Consider the following 16,408-nt stretch of genomic DNA (forward strand, 5'->3'; position numbering starts at 1 on the left):
TAAGTTTCCCAATCATAAAGCCACGAATACCCAATTGTTTTCAAAGGTTTTACCTCATTGATGATTCCTGAGTTGGATCTTTTTCATGCTGGCAATCCTGGGGCCACATTTTCTTAGTATTAAATTCTATGAATTTGATTAAATCTTTCTGTTCCATTGGTTTTAGCTCCATGACCTACAATTGAATAAGATTTTTCTCTTAAAAAAAGATTTATTCATTTATTTGAAAGTCATATAAAGAGAGAAGGAGAGAGAGAGAGAGAGAGAGAGAGAGAGAGAGATCTTCTATCCAACGGTTCACTCCCCAGTTGGCCACAACAGCCGGAGCTGAGCCAATCTGAAGCCAGGAGCCAGGAGTTTCCTCTGGGTCTTTCCACACATATGCAGGGTCCCAAGGACTTGGGCCATCTTCTACTGCTTTCCCAGGCCATAGCAGAGAGCTGGATCGGAAGTGGAGCAGCCGGGACTTGAACTGGCGCCCATATGGGATGCACAGAAGGTGACGGCTTTACCTGCTATACCACAGCGCCAGCACCATTGAATAAGATTTAAAAGGTCCAGTCAATCAAATTTCTCCATAAGTACCCAAGGGTATCTTCTTTTTAAATAATCTAATTTTGAACCACTTCCTGAATCATTTGCTATTTCTCTTCCTTGCTTGCTGGTTCTGGCTAACTCCTATTTCTCCAAAGCCAATGGAAACATTCACACCCTAATCAAGTGTCATTTCAACTACATTACTCCCATGGAAACTCTGAGAACGCGTTTGGACATCAGCTGCAGAGGTGAGGTCTCCCCCAGCAGGTGTCTGCTTAGCAGAGCCGAGCTGCGAGTTCATCAGGGAGCCAAGCTGAGTGTCCCCAGAGGTGGGCAGAGGCAGCTGAGCCGTGAACGCTGGGCACTCAGGGCTGGGGCAGACACCCACCCTGGACACACAGCACGCAGGTCAGAGTTTAGGACAAAGGGCCATTCCGTACCAGAAGCGTGAGTCTTGTCCTGACAACTCTCAAATTACCTGTGGTTCTAGGATATCTTTTTGTCTGTGGAACTGTGGCCTTTCCGTTTCGGTCCGTTCCAATTCCGAAAGGTCACCTGGTTGTAGAACGCCTTGATGATCTGGAGGTTTCTTTAGAATGGTAGGATGCTGCAAAAAAAAAAGGGGGGGGGGCGCGTGGGCAGGCTGTGTCAAAAACACCTCTCTGCATCTCAGTTCTAACAACGGGACTGCACAGGGAACACTTCTAAATGAAACGACAGTATTCGTGATTCAATGTATTTATTTCAGAACAGCTTCCAAAACCTACTACATTTGAGGAAGGCATCTTTTTCCCTCAATTCACCCAATGAGTCACACAGCTACGAAACACACTGTCTTTTTCCCCTAAGAACAAAGTAAAATTATACACACACACACACACACACACACACACATAGGAAACAGTGCTATGCTTATGAGCTCAGATTTTTTTTAAGTTTATTTACTTATTTTTTTCATCTACTTGGAGAGAGAGATCCAGACTGACCCTTCCTGTGCTGGTTCACCCCCCAAATGCCCACAACAGCCAGGCTGGGCCAGGCCAAAGCCAAGAGCCTGGAGCTCCATTTGAGTTCCCCAGGCGGGTGGCAGGGGCCCAGGCACTTGAGCCATCACTGCTGCCTCCCAGGCTACGTTAGCAGGAAGCTGGACCAGAGGCAGGGCGGCCTGGACCAGGACTGGCTCTTGGATAGGGGATGTTGGTGTTGCGAGCAGAGGCTTTGCCTGTTGCCCCACAATGCCCACCCGTGGACTCAGGTTTGCTCCATGTCTACATACAGCATGTGGATATCTCAAAAAGTGCAAGGAAAATGATGTTAAAGATGTTTATTTGAGTGCAAAAAATTTAGAAACACGTGCATCATTTTTCATAAGCTGTATTTCCATGAACTTTCTGAAGAATCCTCATGCATTTTTATTTTATTTATTTATTTAAATATTTATCTATTTGAAAGTCAGAGTTACACAGAAAGAGAGAGAAGGAGAGGCAGACAGAGAGAGAGAGAGAGAGAGAGAGAGAGAATCTCTTCCATCCGCTGGTTCACTCCCCAGTTGGCCGCAATGGCTGGAGCTGTGCCAATCCGAAGCCAGGAGCCAGGAGCTTCTTCCAGGTCTCCCCTGTGGGTGCAGGAGCCCAAGGACTTGGGCCATCTTCCACTGCATTCCCAGGCCAAAGCAGAGAGCTGGATTGGAAGTGGAGCAGCCGGGACTCCAACTGGTGCCCACATGGGATGCTGGTGCTGCAGGTGGCAGCCTCATCCACTAGGCCACAGCACCAGCCCCACCCTTTTTAAAGATAGCGCATGTTAAGATGAGACAGGAATCATGTGGCCTGTGTATGGGCGGTCAACCTCACTTCTTTGAATGTAAATCCACAAGCAGGAGCCACTAACAAGCACAGATGCAAATCTTACATGGCAAGATCCTACTCACAGGATGCTCGCTGACATTTACAAACATGGAATTCCTTAGAAATTATGAGAACACCTTAGCTTATGATACTTTGATCAACATTCATAAATATTTGGGGCCAGCGCTGTGGCATAGTGGGTAAAGCCACCGCCTGCAGTGCTGGCATCCCATATGGGCACTGATTCAAGTCCTGGCTGCTCCACTTCTGATCCAGCTCTCTGCTATGGCCTGGGGAAGCAGTGGAAGATGGCCCAAGTCCTTGGGCCCCTGCACCCACATGGGAGACTCAGAAGCTCCTGGCTCCTGGCTTCTGATCGGCACAGCTCTAGCCATTGCAGCCACCTGGGGAGTGAACCAGCAGATGGAAGACTCTCTCTCTCTCTCTCTCTCTCTCTCTCTCTGCTTCTCTCTGTATAACTCTGACTTTCAAATAAATAAATAAATATTTAAAAATACATAAATGTTTGTAAATGAGTAACAAAAGTGCCCTGGAAACAGGTTTTGCTTTGCTAATCATATCTCTACAGGCTTTGTTTTCTAGTCCACTGGAGTTGCAAAAGCCCTCCAAACCCACCCTTCTTGTATGAAGACGCCTTACACTGTGCCTTCTCTTCACTCAACTCCAATAGACCAACCAAGACACACCACTACCCTCACCAACAACCTGGACGAGAAACCAATCACTGACAATAAAATAAAAACAACAAAAGCAGTGGGTCCATTCCTGGATGCTTTAAGATGTGTAAGAGAGAACTTCAAAACGTTAGTGGAAAACTGGATTAAACAATGAGTTTATTTTGGTACAAAAATTTTTGAAATCTATGCATTGTTTTTTCGTAACACTCATTGTCCGTGAACTTTTCAATGACCCCGCCATGTGCCTGGATTTCAAATATTTTGCACCAAAAGAAACCTGTCCTCAACTCCACTTCCCACCAACTTTGTGAAAGTACCACCATTGTACCACCACTCTTAGCACGGTTTCTGTGTAGTTGGTTGGTTACTTCTACCCACAATTCTAACCCCATGGCATGGGGTTGCCGTCCGCGCGTCTCTCAGCAGGCATGCCTGCGTGGAGCTGCGTTTTACCTGATCCTCACTGTACTTCTCTTGCAACATCATCTGGACCTTCTCCAAGTTGCACTTGACAGTTCTGAGTTTCAGAGAAAGGGCTTCCGCTTCGTACTGGATGGCTCCACTCTCGCCCAGGCTCTGGTCCCTGCAGGTCTCCAACAGGGAAGCGACCTTGTGCTCGATGTCTGTGAGCATAGCCTAGCACAGAAAACCACGCCATTACTGCCTAGGAAACTGAATCCTCTCATCACTCAGAGTGCTGGGCTCAAACACGCATTGTTCCCCCCAAATAATCGATTCCCCTGACCTGAACGCTGGAGGGTCCTTGGAAAAGTGTGCTGGAAAGATGGAATTAAAAGATAATTTTGATGCAGAATTTTCTTTTTGAAATCCATGCATTGGAATTTCATAATAAGCCTTCTCATAGGCATGGGTTTCAAATTTTTTCTGTGGGGCAGGTAAGGTGTTGCTTAGGGTGCCTGCCTCCCATATCAGAGTGCCCGGGGTTCTGGTCTCAGCTTCGGTCCCCATCCCAGCTTCCTGCTAAAGTGCACTCTGGCAGGCAGCAGGTGCCGGCGCAAACACTGGGGTCCCTGCCACCCGTGTGGGAGACTCCAGTGCCTCAGCCCCACCTGCTGCACCCATAATGGGGTTGAACCAGTGCACGGGAGCTCTCTCTGTCTCTCGGATTTAAAAAACTACAGCAATATAAAAAAGTTTTGCACCAAAACAAATGTATCTCCTCATTCCATTTTCCATGAACTTTTAGAAATACCCTTGTAAATGAGAAGTCTCAGAAGCCCAGGCCAGGAGGAACCTTGGAGAAACCCAAACCTTGTACATGAACTCCTGTGCTTTGCAGCAGAATTGCAATGAGAACAGAGGTCACCTGCGGAACAATTAGAATAAGCGGGGCTATAATCACTTTAGGAAACACAGCAGAAGACCAAAGACACTGGCTAGAGTGTCAGGGTTTGGATCCCAGCCTTGCCACTTAGCCGCTGTGTAAACACTGCCCCCTTCTGTTACAGAGTGTGAACCATCTGTAAAATGGGAATATACAGGCCTCACTTCCTAGGGTCATGTGAGCGGTTAACAAGTGAAATCCATGCACAGGACACAGCCTCGGCCCCGACCTTCCCAATCCAAGTGTTGAAGAGGGAAGGAAAAAAAAAAGAATCCCAGGTACACCACCTGCAGTCTAGCATCCCATATGGGCGCCAGTTCAAGTCTTTCAGCTACTCTACTTCCTTTTTTTTTTTTTTTTTTTTTTTGACAGGCAGAGTTAGAGAGAGAGAGAGACAGAGAGAAAGGTCTTCCTTCCGTTGGTTCACCCTTCAATGGCTGCTACAGCTGGTGCGCTGTGCCGATCCGAAGCCAGGAGCCAGGTGCTTCCTCCTGGTCTCCCATGCGGGTGCAGGGCCCAAGCACTTGGGCCATCCTCCACTGCACTCCCGGACCACAGCAGAGAGCTGGACTGGAAGAGGGGCAACCGGGACAGAATCCGGCGCCCCAACGGGGACTAGAACCCAGGGTGCCGGTGCCACAGGTGGAGGATTAGCCTAGTAAGCCGGCACTGGCCAGCTACTCTACTTCTGATCCAGCTCTCTGCTATGGCCTGGAAAAGCAGTGGAAGATGGCCCAAGTTCCTGGGTCCCTGCACCCATATAGGAGACCTGGAAGAAGCTTCTGGCTCCTGGCTTTGGAGCTCTGACTGTTGCAGTCATTTGGGGATTGAACTGGCAGATGGAAGACCTTTCTCTCTCTCTCTCTCTCTCTCTCTCTCTCTCTCTCTCTCTCTCTCTCCCCCTCCCTCTCTGCTTCTGCCTCTCTGTATCTGTGCCTTTCAAATAAATAAATAAATCTTAAAAGAGAATTCTACACAATTTGAAAATTCATTCCTTCTCCTGCCTTAGCCAAATATGCTCTGAAAATAGAATAATCTGGAACTTAAGACACTTAGTCGTTGAGGCAACTGGCCAGTTTACACACAGGTCTGGAAACAAACCAGTTTTTTGGAAGCAAGTTCCCCATGTATCCCCAGGGGAGGTCTGTGCCCTCGGGGGCCAAGGACCCCGCCCACGCCACTGGCACCATAACAGCACAGGAGCACGTTCAGTGTGTTGAGAGAAGCTTAAGGAACTCCATCTTTAAAACAAATTTTTCAAGTATCTAGTAACTCCTTCATCTAAGCAAATGATATTTATGCTTCATAGATTCTTCGAAGAGGAAACAATTTGCACTCGTTGATGTTTAAGCGATTGTAAACACCGTGTGCTCAGTTTTTCCCGCTTAGCTGTTTCATGCGTTTTTCTCACTGCGTGACTCCACACATGGCAATTCCACGATTCACTTGTGAACTTCTTCAACTTCCATCTTGTTCCCCTTCTAAGTCTTTCCAGTGTTTCGCTTTTGTCATCAATGTCATCATTTTCCTCATTCTAGATGATTTTCAGAGGGCAAATGTAAACTGACGGCATTATTAGGTCAAAGAAGATGGACATCTTCCATGCCTACTACGGCTGACCTCCCCAAAGCAACGAACCAAGGAGACAGAACTAGCGGCCGGCGGAGGGTCTATTTTCCCAGAGTTCACTGGGATGATATCATATTAGCAAAAATTCTGTCTTCTCAGCTATTAAATTGCCAAATAATTTTCCTTGCTTGCTTCTGTCGGGAGGCGTTTTGCTGGTCTCATATTAGAGTGTAGGTGTTACACTGATACATAAATCAGCCAAAGGTGGCCCTTGCCTTTGGCCCCTGTGTTGTTTATTTCCTCACAGCACGCCAGAACCATTAGCTCCAAGCCTACTGGTGCCATATTCCCCAAAAACTGCACCTGCCCCCTTCCGGGTAAACCTCAGAGACCAATCACCGTCCTGTGCCTGGGTGCGACTGCCATCTAGTGGTCAGATCTTTTCTTGGCGCAGCTCGGAAAACCTTGAACTCAACACACACAAGCTCTGATAAAGGATGGGATCTCGGTGGCGAGTGAGCAGTTGGCACGGAGTCTGCACCACCCAGAGGGCAAACAGATCCTTGACGGTTGCAGCCACCATCTGCAAGGGCGCGGGTTCAGGTCAGCACAGTGCTGCCCCGTGCAATACGATTCCTACGCTGGCTCTTTCCTGCAGGTGTGTGCCCCACCCCCCATCAGCCAGGCCACAGACCTTTGGAATCATGGGTGCCAAGCTGCCCCAAAGAGGCCAGCCCATCTGCCAGCCTCCCCGACTAGATGTTGTGGCTGGGGCCTGAGAAGAAGGGGAGACTGGACGCCACTGATGGAGGGAGGGCAGGTGACCCCAACCACACAACAGGCCAGTGCAGGCAGAGCTCCCTGGGCCTGGCAGAAAAACACGCCAGCAGGCAGGTGTCCTAAACGCGGGTGCAGGCAGAGGCTTCTGCGGTTCGTGCCGCTGGATGCCTCTCCTGAAAAGACACAGATCCCAGCCTCTGCGCTGGGCCCCGAGCTTTTCTCCAGGTGGGGAGAGGAGAGAAGCTGCCGCCTGCCCCTTGCACAGCTCAGACCACAGAGCGCCTCGAAGCCTTCTCCACCTCCGTGCAACCTTGCAAATCAGCAGTTTCATTTCTGGTGAATCACTCCTGGTGCAAATCACACTCAGCACCTCCCAGGCACTTTTTACATACTTCCTGCTCCAGACACTGCTTTGCACCCCCTATTTCATGGAATTCCTATAAAAACACACTGGGAGATCACCCACTATACTGTATAAAGGGATCTCAAAGAGTTCATTGGAAAAATGCAATCAAGAGTTATGTCTATTTTGGTGCAGAGAAAGTTGAAATTCATGCCCAGTTTTTTCATAATACATATGTCCCCCAAATTTACTGAAGAACCCTCATGTACAGAGGGGTCCCCCAAGTCCACAGTTAAAGGGACAGAGCTGGATTTGGGCTTTAGAATCCTGGCATGTAATTACCCATTCCTGTCCTCCCAAAGACACCACGTACACAAAGCATTTTAAAGAATTACCCTGGGAATCGCAAACTGAGGCCATCGAAAATGGGAGGGTCCAATGCGTGGAAAGCAGCCTGCTGTTGCTTTAAGAGAAACTCACTCGGTCTTGGCAGCGAATTGATTGGTCAAGAGGCAAACCATGAACTCTGGGCATCAGTCTCACCTGGCAGCCGACCAACTCCTGCTCCACCACCTGCTGCATGTCTGCGTTTAATGTTTCCGGCTCGAATGCCACGTTGGCTTGTTGCAGCCACAGCTCCAGCTCGGCTACCTGGGATCTGCAGGCATGGAGGACTTCTGCAAGCTCAGGCCCACCTCTCTCCACCGTGGCTCCGGCAGCTCCCGGCTCCTCAGAAAAGTCCAGAACCTGGATGGGAGGCGCGGCACCCTAAGATAAATCCACAGATAATCCCGGGGTGAAAAGCCAGGAGTCCAAAGTTTTCAGATGTGCACCTGCCAAGACCTGGGAGCCTCCGATATTTTCCCCCAAGTTAAAAGAAACAAAATAAGGGCAGAAGAAGGAAGAAAGAAGCGAAAAATGCCCCCTCCACGGGCATAGCAACAGTCACGTGACCCGGCGCCACAGGTTTCCAGGCAGCCGAGCTGCATGTACACAGGTACGGTCTTCCTGGGGAACAGAGGAAGCCAACGGGCGTGCGGGCGTTAGCGGGAAGCCCCAGGAGACTGGTGAGAGCGTGTGCGTGCGGGTGTGGGCGTCCCAGGCATTGCAGGGAACTGGCCAGCGTTTCAAGGTGCACAGCACACGATTAAGCAACGCTTACATTGGCGTGCACGCTATTGAATCAGGGGAAAAAAAAAACACCAAGCATCAAAAACTAAATAACTAAAATAAATACATAACTCTTTACGACACCAGCCAGGATACAATGAAATACAAGGAGGGGAGGCGTGGATCTTTAAAAAGTTCATGGAAAATGCATCGTAGGAGAAAACTGTGCCTGGATTTTAAATATGCCTTGCATCAAAATAAACTGATCTTTGAATTCCATAAACTTCTGAAGTGTTCTCGCAAACCACACGCTTTTAACTTCACACTTCTCAAGTAGGCTCTGAAGTATTTAGCTTTATATACATGTGCATATATATAGATATAACAAGGAACATGGATGACTCAGCTGCACTTCTGATTACAAACAGCTGGAGTCAAACCATGACCTTCAGCAGGGCGATCTGAAAGTATCTCCTGTTCTTTATAAGGAGTCCCTGGTAGGACTTTCACCGACTCAGCACTGAGATATCGCTGTGTGAAGGACCAAAAGTTTACAGGTCAGTGCTGTGTTCTCACTGCACTCAAACAGCTGGATCGCTTATGGACCCCGTAGAATATTTCTCAGAAATGAAAGAATGGTCCAGTAATTATCTGTTAGGCATTTTCAATTTAGAGGTAAAAGATAATTTGATACAGAGATACATTTATCTCCCACTGTGCTCCCTATCCTTCTCTGGAATACTCCGATTATACTGGCCATTCTAGAGAAATTCACTTAACAGGGCTGGTGCTGTGGTGCAGCAGGTAAAGCCACCACCTCCAGTGCCAGCATCCCATGTGGGCGCTGGTTCGAGTCCTGGCTGCTCCACTTCCAATCCTACTCCATGCGAATGTGACTGGAAAAGCAGTGGAAGATGGTCCAAGTCCTTGGGCCCCTGCACCTGCATGGGAGACCCGGAAGAAGCTCCTGGCTCCTGGCTTTGGATTGGCCCAGCTCTGGCCATTGCAGCTATTTGGGGAGTGAACCAGCAGATGGAAGACCTCTCTCTCTCTCTCTGCCTTTCCTTTTCTCTCTGATTTTCAAATAAATAAATCTTTAAAAAAATAATTTTTTTTAAATGTAGAACATTTTCATTTTTTTTATTTGACAGGTAGAAATACAGACAGTGAGAGAGACAGAGAGAAAGGTCTGCCTTCTGTTGGTTCACCACCTAAATGGCCGCCATGGCTGGCGCTGCGCTGATCCAAAGCCAGGAGCCAGGTGCTTCTTCCTGGTCTCCCATGAGAGTGCAGGGGCCCAAGCACTTGGGCCATCCTCCACTGCCTTCCAGGGCCACAGCAGAGAGCTGGACTGGAAGAGGATCAACCGGGACTAGAACCCAGTGCCCATATGGGATGCCAGCACCACAGGCTGAGGATTAACCAAGTGAGCCACGGCACCGGCCCCCACTAAAAAAAGAAATTCACTTAGGAATAAGGAGTGTGTGTGTGTGTGTGTGTGTATTTATTGGAAAGGCAAAGTGATTTTCCATCTGCTGTTCACTCCCCAAACGGCTGCAACTGCCAGAGCTGGGCCAGGCCAAAGCCAGGAGCCCAGACCTCCATCCAGGTCTCCCATGTGTATGGCAGGAACCTTGAGCCATCATCCACTGTCTTCCCAGGCACATTAGCTGGGAGCTGGATCAGAAGAGGAGTAGCTGGCACTCTGATATGGGATGCAGGTGTTGGAAGCAGTGGTTTAACCTGCTCCACCACAATCCCGCCCCCAGGATGTGTGCTCTGTGCTACAGAATGACTGGTGTCAAAGAAGCATCTCATTGACTGATTGTGATTATGATAAAATGCAGTGTTTCCCAGGTGAACCTTTGTTAACAGGCTGCCATCTTAGCAGAACTCGAGCTAAGTGGCAGATTTCTAGTGCGAGCTGCTCACTGATGTGCACCCCAACTCAGCATAAACGCACACTTCCCTGGCCTGTGGCATTCTGGTTGACATAGAACTTTCAGAGAAACACAGTGAGCAGAATCGGTTAGCAGTAACGGAAACACATAGGGCATAAAAATGCTACGCAACTCCACACACTGAGGAGTATCATAAAAGTATCTCTGGGCTGTATTTTTTTTTTTTTTTTGCCTTTGACTGTTTCTTAACTTTAAATATACGAGAGTACTTCAAGAATTCATGGAAAGCAAAATAACACGATACATTTATTTTGTGGTGAAATTTTGAGATCCACGTGTACAAAGGTTCTTCAAAAGACTGATGTGATGGAAAGCTAGGCACGGATTTAAAACACTTTCTGTGCCAAAACCAACATTCCTTATTTCCATTTTCCATGAACTTTTTCAAATCCCTCCCCCATATTTCCTCTTTTTGGCTTTTTCTTCTGCCTTCATCAGTCTATTTTTATAACTTCTATCCAGTACTGCACTCAAAGAAGTCCTGTTTTGTCTTTGTTTTTTCTGAACTTCAAACACAGTCACATCCATGCTTGGAGTCACTATTTTTTTTATTTTAAACAATGTTTGTTTATTTATTTTTATTTTATTGAAAGAGAGTCTGAGAGAGAGCGAGAGAGAGCAAGAGAGAGAGCTCTTCCACCAGTTGGTTCACTCCCCAAATTCCAGCAACAGCCAGGGCTGAGTCAGGCTGAAGCCAGGAGCCTGGGACTCCTTCTGGGGCTCCCATGTGGGTGGCAAATACTAGGTGCTTGAGCCACTATCTGCTGCCTTCCCAGGATGCACATTAACAGGAAGCTGGATCCAAAGCAGAGTAGCCAGGATTTGAACCAGGAATTCTGATATGAGATGTGGACATCCCCAAGTTGTGGCTTAATCTGCTAAGCCACAATACCCATCACTGTTTATCTATAAGAAGGAGAGAGAGAGGGAGAGAGGGAGAGAGGGGAGAGAGGAAGGAGGAGGAAGGAGGGAGGAGAGGGGAGAGAGGGGAGAGAGGAAGGAGGAGGAAGGAGGGAGGAGAGGGGAGAGAGGAGAGTAGAGAGGAAACAGAGAGAAGAAATAGACAGAAATGGAGTGAGACAGCTCCCATCTGCTGATTCACACACCTAGATGCCCTCAATGGCTTGAGCTGAAGCAGGGAGCCAAGAACCCCATCCAGGTCTCCCATACGGGTAGGGAACCTAGGGACTTGCATTAGCAGGAAGCATGAGTCAGCAGCCAGAAGTGAGTTCCATCAGCTCAGGAACCATGTGGAACATGGGCATAGAACCATCAGGTACGGCATTCACCCGTTAATTTTCTATTTTAACCCTGATTTTGGAAAAAGCAACAGTTGTTTAATTTTACTGCCAGACATCAATTTCTAGTTATGTGACCAGCTGGTTGCTAGTAATATTGCTCTATCTTAATGGCAAAGACTTGGGGATCCCCCCTTTTTTGCCATCTGTTAGTAGTATTAATTCGTTAATTAATTAATCTGTAATACATACACCATCTACCTTCTTTATTTAAGAATATTTTATTTGCGCACCTATCATATGCCATACAGGTTTTAAAAGCAGATACAGGCTTGAGTTTCTTTGCTCTCTCACTACATTAATGAGGAAACATGCAGCAGGGCAACTAATCTGGGCTTTATTTGCTAGTTACTTGAACCTGGAAGGAATACAAAGAGGAACAAATAAAAAAAAAATAATTGCAACCTTAGAACTGGCTAGAACTTAGCTGGAACTGGCCCCAGGGACCCACCAACAGCCAGCTCACCCACTTCTATTTACAAAGAAACCCAAACTCTGACACTGCGCCAGTTCTCTGGCCTGCCGCGCCACCCCAACACCTCCCAGCAGCACAGGCCCAAGGTCACAAAGCTCTGTGACCGTTCAGCTCCAAGTCCACAACAGCACCCCTGTAACTATCCTCTCCCTCGGAAGAGCCAAATGTACATTTTGGAGGGCTGAGAAGTATGATGTTAAATAAGAATTATGTCATCCTATAGTAGAAGTGTGGGGGAACGATCCCTGGTCTCTTAGGATGAGCCAGACGCTGCGCAAAGTGTGGTCCACAGGCCCCCCCGGCTTCAACTACAGCCTGTTTCTATTCTCCGTGTACAATGAAGAAACTGACGCAGAGGGCGCTAATCCACACCGCCATGGCCACGCAACCACCCGACTTCCATCCGTGAGGCACACGCCCTGGAATCTAGAAGCGCCCCTTCTTGGCTTAATTTCACCACACTTCCAACATCCACCCTAGCCCCTGAGCTGGGCAATCAGCATGTTTGAGTTCTACTCCCACACACAGTGGAAATGCAAGTTAATTTTCTGACTACGGCTAATTTTCATGCCAAAATACCAAACCTTTGCATTTACAGTCAGTTCTGCACATCTCTGCCCACTTTTTGGGTTTTTTTGTTTTGGTGGGGGGAGATATTTTAAAATGATTTTAATTGGGGCAGGCACTGTGGCACAGTGGGTTAAGCTACCGCTTACAATGCCCATATCTCATACTGGAGAGCCTGAGACCAAGTCCGGCTTCTGCATCTGAGCCAACTTCCTGCTAATGTGCTTGGAAGGCAGCAGAAAATGGCCCAAGTACTGGGGTCCCTGCCACGCATGACGTAAGAGACCAGGATGGAGTTCCGGCCTCCTGGCTTTGACCTGGCCCAGCCCCAAATGTTGTGAACGTTTGGGGAGTGAACCAGCCTATGGAAGATCTCACTCTCTGCCTCTGAAATAAACAAACAGAAATACATAAACACTTAAAAGTTATTTTAGTTCTACATACTGGGGGGGGTATATTGTGATAATTCAACACTCGTATCCAGTGGGTGGTCCAATCTGGCTAGTTTAGCGTTTCTCCATCACCTTGCACTGTTTAAAAAGAAAATTTCTGACCAACACTGATTAACTGCATGTATTTCTGGCGTACAAGATAACTGCCAGTCTAAAGCGCAGTGCTAACTCACAAACGCACACACGCGGCCTGCACCAAAAGGCTGAGATGGTGGTTTACACTGTTTGGCCGGCTCTTCCTTGGTTTTCCATCTTTCTGTACCACATTTTTTTCTTTGTTGTCATATGGAGACGGCTCTGAGTTCTACTAAATATTACACAATGCTCATGTAGCCGGTGCACTTCACCTCTGAAAGCAACGGATGGCCAAGGCTGACACGCAGCTGACGGCACCGGCTGCCCAGTCTCGGGGCAGTTTGCACTTTGCCTCTGTTTGGTGCTGTGCCAATGAGGTGGAAATGACCACAGAGCAGACAGCCAAACATCAGAGCCCTGGGGCTCGGGGCAGCTGGGGACAAGAGCTCCTGGCTGGTCAGCAGGGACTGTAGTAAAGCTGACATCTCTTCTTGGTCCTCTGAGGATCCACCAGCCTCCGTCCCCGGGGCAAATTTAGAAATCCATGCATAGTTTTATTTCTTTTTTCTTTTTTGACAGCCAGAGTGGACAGTGAGAGAGAGAGACAGAGAGAAAGGTCTTCCTTTTGCCATTGGTTCACTCTCCAATGGCCGCCGCGACCGGCGCGCTGCGGCCGGAGTTTTATTTCATAACACACATTTTTCCTGAAATGTTTTCAAGATCCTTGTATGGGCTTCAGAAAACTTTGCCCCTCTACAAGCTTACCTTTTCACTCTATATCCCATGGACCTTCAGAGGTGCCCTTGAACCCAAACGCGTTGTCAGTTTAGCAGTCAGCACAGCCTCCTAGTGAAAAGATCAGCTTCCGGTCCCACGGGCACGAACAACGTGGGCTGTTCCCGTAACTCTGCCAACTACTGGCTACCTGGCCTTTCATCTCGCTGAACCTCAAGTGTTCCATCTGTAAAGTGGGGTCATACTAGTATCTCACTCATCCAGGCTGTTGCGAGGACCCACAGAGAGAATCTACAGTCTTCAAAAGGCCTGTGGAGGGGCGGGACTTATGGCCCAGTGGGTTCAGCTGCTGCTTAGAATGCGTGCATCCCATTTTGGCCTCCTGGTTCAAGTCCAGCTACTGCACTTCTGATCCAAGTTCCTGCTAATGCATGCTGGGAGGTGGGAGAGACCCACATGAGTTCCTTGCTCCTGGCTTCAGCTTAGCCCAACTCCAGCTATTGCAGGCATTTGGGGAGCAAATCAGCAGATCAAAGATCTCTGTCTCTCTCCCTCTGTCACTCTGCCTTTCAAATAGATGAAAACAGATAAATATAAAATACTATAAGAGGTATATGGAAAATATACAATATGAAAAATCCAAGTACAGATTTCCAAGGAAATACCAAGAAATTATTTCCAAGAAATACCTTGCAGGGCATATATGTAGGTCCTTCAACAAGCTCCAAGGAAAATGGAATCTAAACATGTTTGTTTTTGTTCAAGAAAACTGTGAAAACCCCTGTACACAAAGGAGCTTCAAAAAGTTCATGAAAATGTGTATTAAAAAAACAATGCCTAGATTTCAAAATGCATTTACATCAAAATAAGCCCTTTTAAAAATACTTGAAAAGCACACAGAGAGAGAGAGAGAGGGAGAGAGGGAGAGAAAGAGATTGCAAATCTGGTCATTGACTCCTCAAATGTTTGCTTGCAATCGCAGTGCTGGGCCAGGTGGAAGCCAGGAGCCCAGAACTCCACGTCTCCCGCTTGGCGGTGGCAGGTGCTCAAGTACTAAGTCACCACCCACTGCCTCCAGAGCGCACATTAGCAGGAAGCTAGGGCCCCAAGCTCATCTTTTCACTGCACTCTCCGGTGGATTTTCTGAAGTCCTCACTATTGTTAAGAGGACAGAGAACAGAAAGGGGAGGAGGGTGGAGCCCAGAGACGAGTCACAACCTGACAGCTAATGTGGATATTTTGTAAGTGTAGACAAAAGATGGGGAGAATACAATAGAGAACAGAGCAGAAAAGGAGAGCAGTAACAACTGGGAACCAAAGAAAAGCAGCAGCAGTGTGTCGGTGTCTCCCTCGGGACACTCCCTCAGCGCGACTCCTGGAGCTCTGGACTCGGCTGACGCCAGAACTCACCCGGGAAATGAAGCCCCGAGGGTCCCCCGGGGAAACTCCTGAGGCAGGGGATTTCAAATGGAGAAGGCAGTGGGATATTCTGCGCTTGAGTCTTTTCTACCCCACCGACTACCTGTATGCCTCCTCCCTGCATTTTAAGTCCTTCATTTATAAATGTATGATAGATATGAGTCACCCTTAACCAAGAGATCTTCCAAAGAGTTCATGGAGAGGGGCCGGCGCTGTGGTGTAGTGGGTAAAACTGCTGCCTGCAGTGCCGGCATCCCACTTGTTCAAGTCCCGGCTGCTCCACCTCTGATCCAGCTCTCTGCTGTGGCCTGGGAAAGCAGTGGAAGATGGCCCAAGTGTTTGGGCCTCTGCACCCGTGTGGGAGACCTGGAGGAAGCTCCTGGCTTCAGATCGGCGTGCTCTGGTCGTTGCGGCCAACTGGGGAGTGAACCAGGGATGGAAGACCTCTCTCTCTCTGCCTCTCCTTCTCTGTCTGTGTAACTCTAACTTTCAAATAAATTAATTAATTTAAAAAAAGTTCCTGGAGAATGCACGCTATCTTTGAATCACATCCTTCCACCAAGTTTTGGAAGCACCCTCGGATGATCTGAGAATTAAGCAGATAAACAGATATGCCTCTAACGAAACGGGCCATGAAACTGACATCAGCCTGTCTCCACTCTCACTGCCAGGCGTGTTCTATCTACAGATTACAGTGGCCATTAATGAAAGACTGCTTCAGGCTGTCGCGCGAGAAATGATTGAAAACTTTCTCGCGGCTTCGAGCCACGCCCGTTCTCCAAGGCAATGACTCAAGGATGCACCTTCCGGCTGCACAGCTGCACGGCACCTCCAAAGGAAGAGGTTCAAGTTCATCAGCAGCACTTGACTACAGACACGCAGGACTGCTGGTCAGCTCTTTGTTTGAGCAGCGGTATTTCACCAAGAGGAACTTACCTCTTCTGTTTGGCCGGGCCTCAGCGAGAATTCTGGGCCTTGCTCGGTGTTTGGTGTGGCTGGTACAAGAATCTGCGCCATGGAACTGTCACAGGTGCTTATTTTTCCATTCACCTCCTGTAAAGGAAAGAATCAGAGGTCCTGACAGGTGCCCCCAAAGCTCTTCCTCCTGTGCCCGCTCCCAACAGCTAGCAAAATCCCCAGGAAGGTCAAGGGCGATCGCTTTTAGTAATTACTTTTTTTTTTTTTTTTTGACAGGCA

General features: G+C 48.1%; 1 protein-coding gene across 8 annotated transcripts in view; it reads right to left on the minus strand.

Moving 5' to 3' along the window:
• The window catches only part of SYNE2 (spectrin repeat containing nuclear envelope protein 2), a 392,381-nt gene that overhangs the window by 116,503 nt on the left and 259,470 nt on the right, over positions 1 to 16,408 (minus strand). For 7 of the 8 annotated variants that reach the window (XM_051826403.3, XM_051826405.3, XM_051826402.3 and 4 more), the window contains 5 exons: positions 16,148 to 16,264; positions 7,663 to 7,887; positions 3,536 to 3,718; positions 1,016 to 1,144; positions 54 to 175 (listed from right to left, as the gene is read on the minus strand). In XM_051826403.3, the coding sequence (XP_051682363.3) occupies positions 54 to 175; positions 1,016 to 1,144; positions 3,536 to 3,718; positions 7,663 to 7,887; positions 16,148 to 16,264 (776 nt within the window). The remainder of the gene's footprint in view (positions 1 to 53; positions 176 to 1,015; positions 1,145 to 3,535; positions 3,719 to 7,662; positions 7,888 to 16,147; positions 16,265 to 16,408) is intronic. The other variant, XM_051826401.3, reaches the window with a different exon arrangement.

The sequence above is a fragment of the Oryctolagus cuniculus genome, chromosome 20 (assembly GCF_051225735.1).
Source record: "Oryctolagus cuniculus isolate XC-2025 breed Fujian yellow rabbit chromosome 20, ASM5122573v1, whole genome shotgun sequence".
Classification (NCBI taxonomy): Eukaryota; Metazoa; Chordata; class Mammalia; order Lagomorpha; family Leporidae; genus Oryctolagus; species Oryctolagus cuniculus.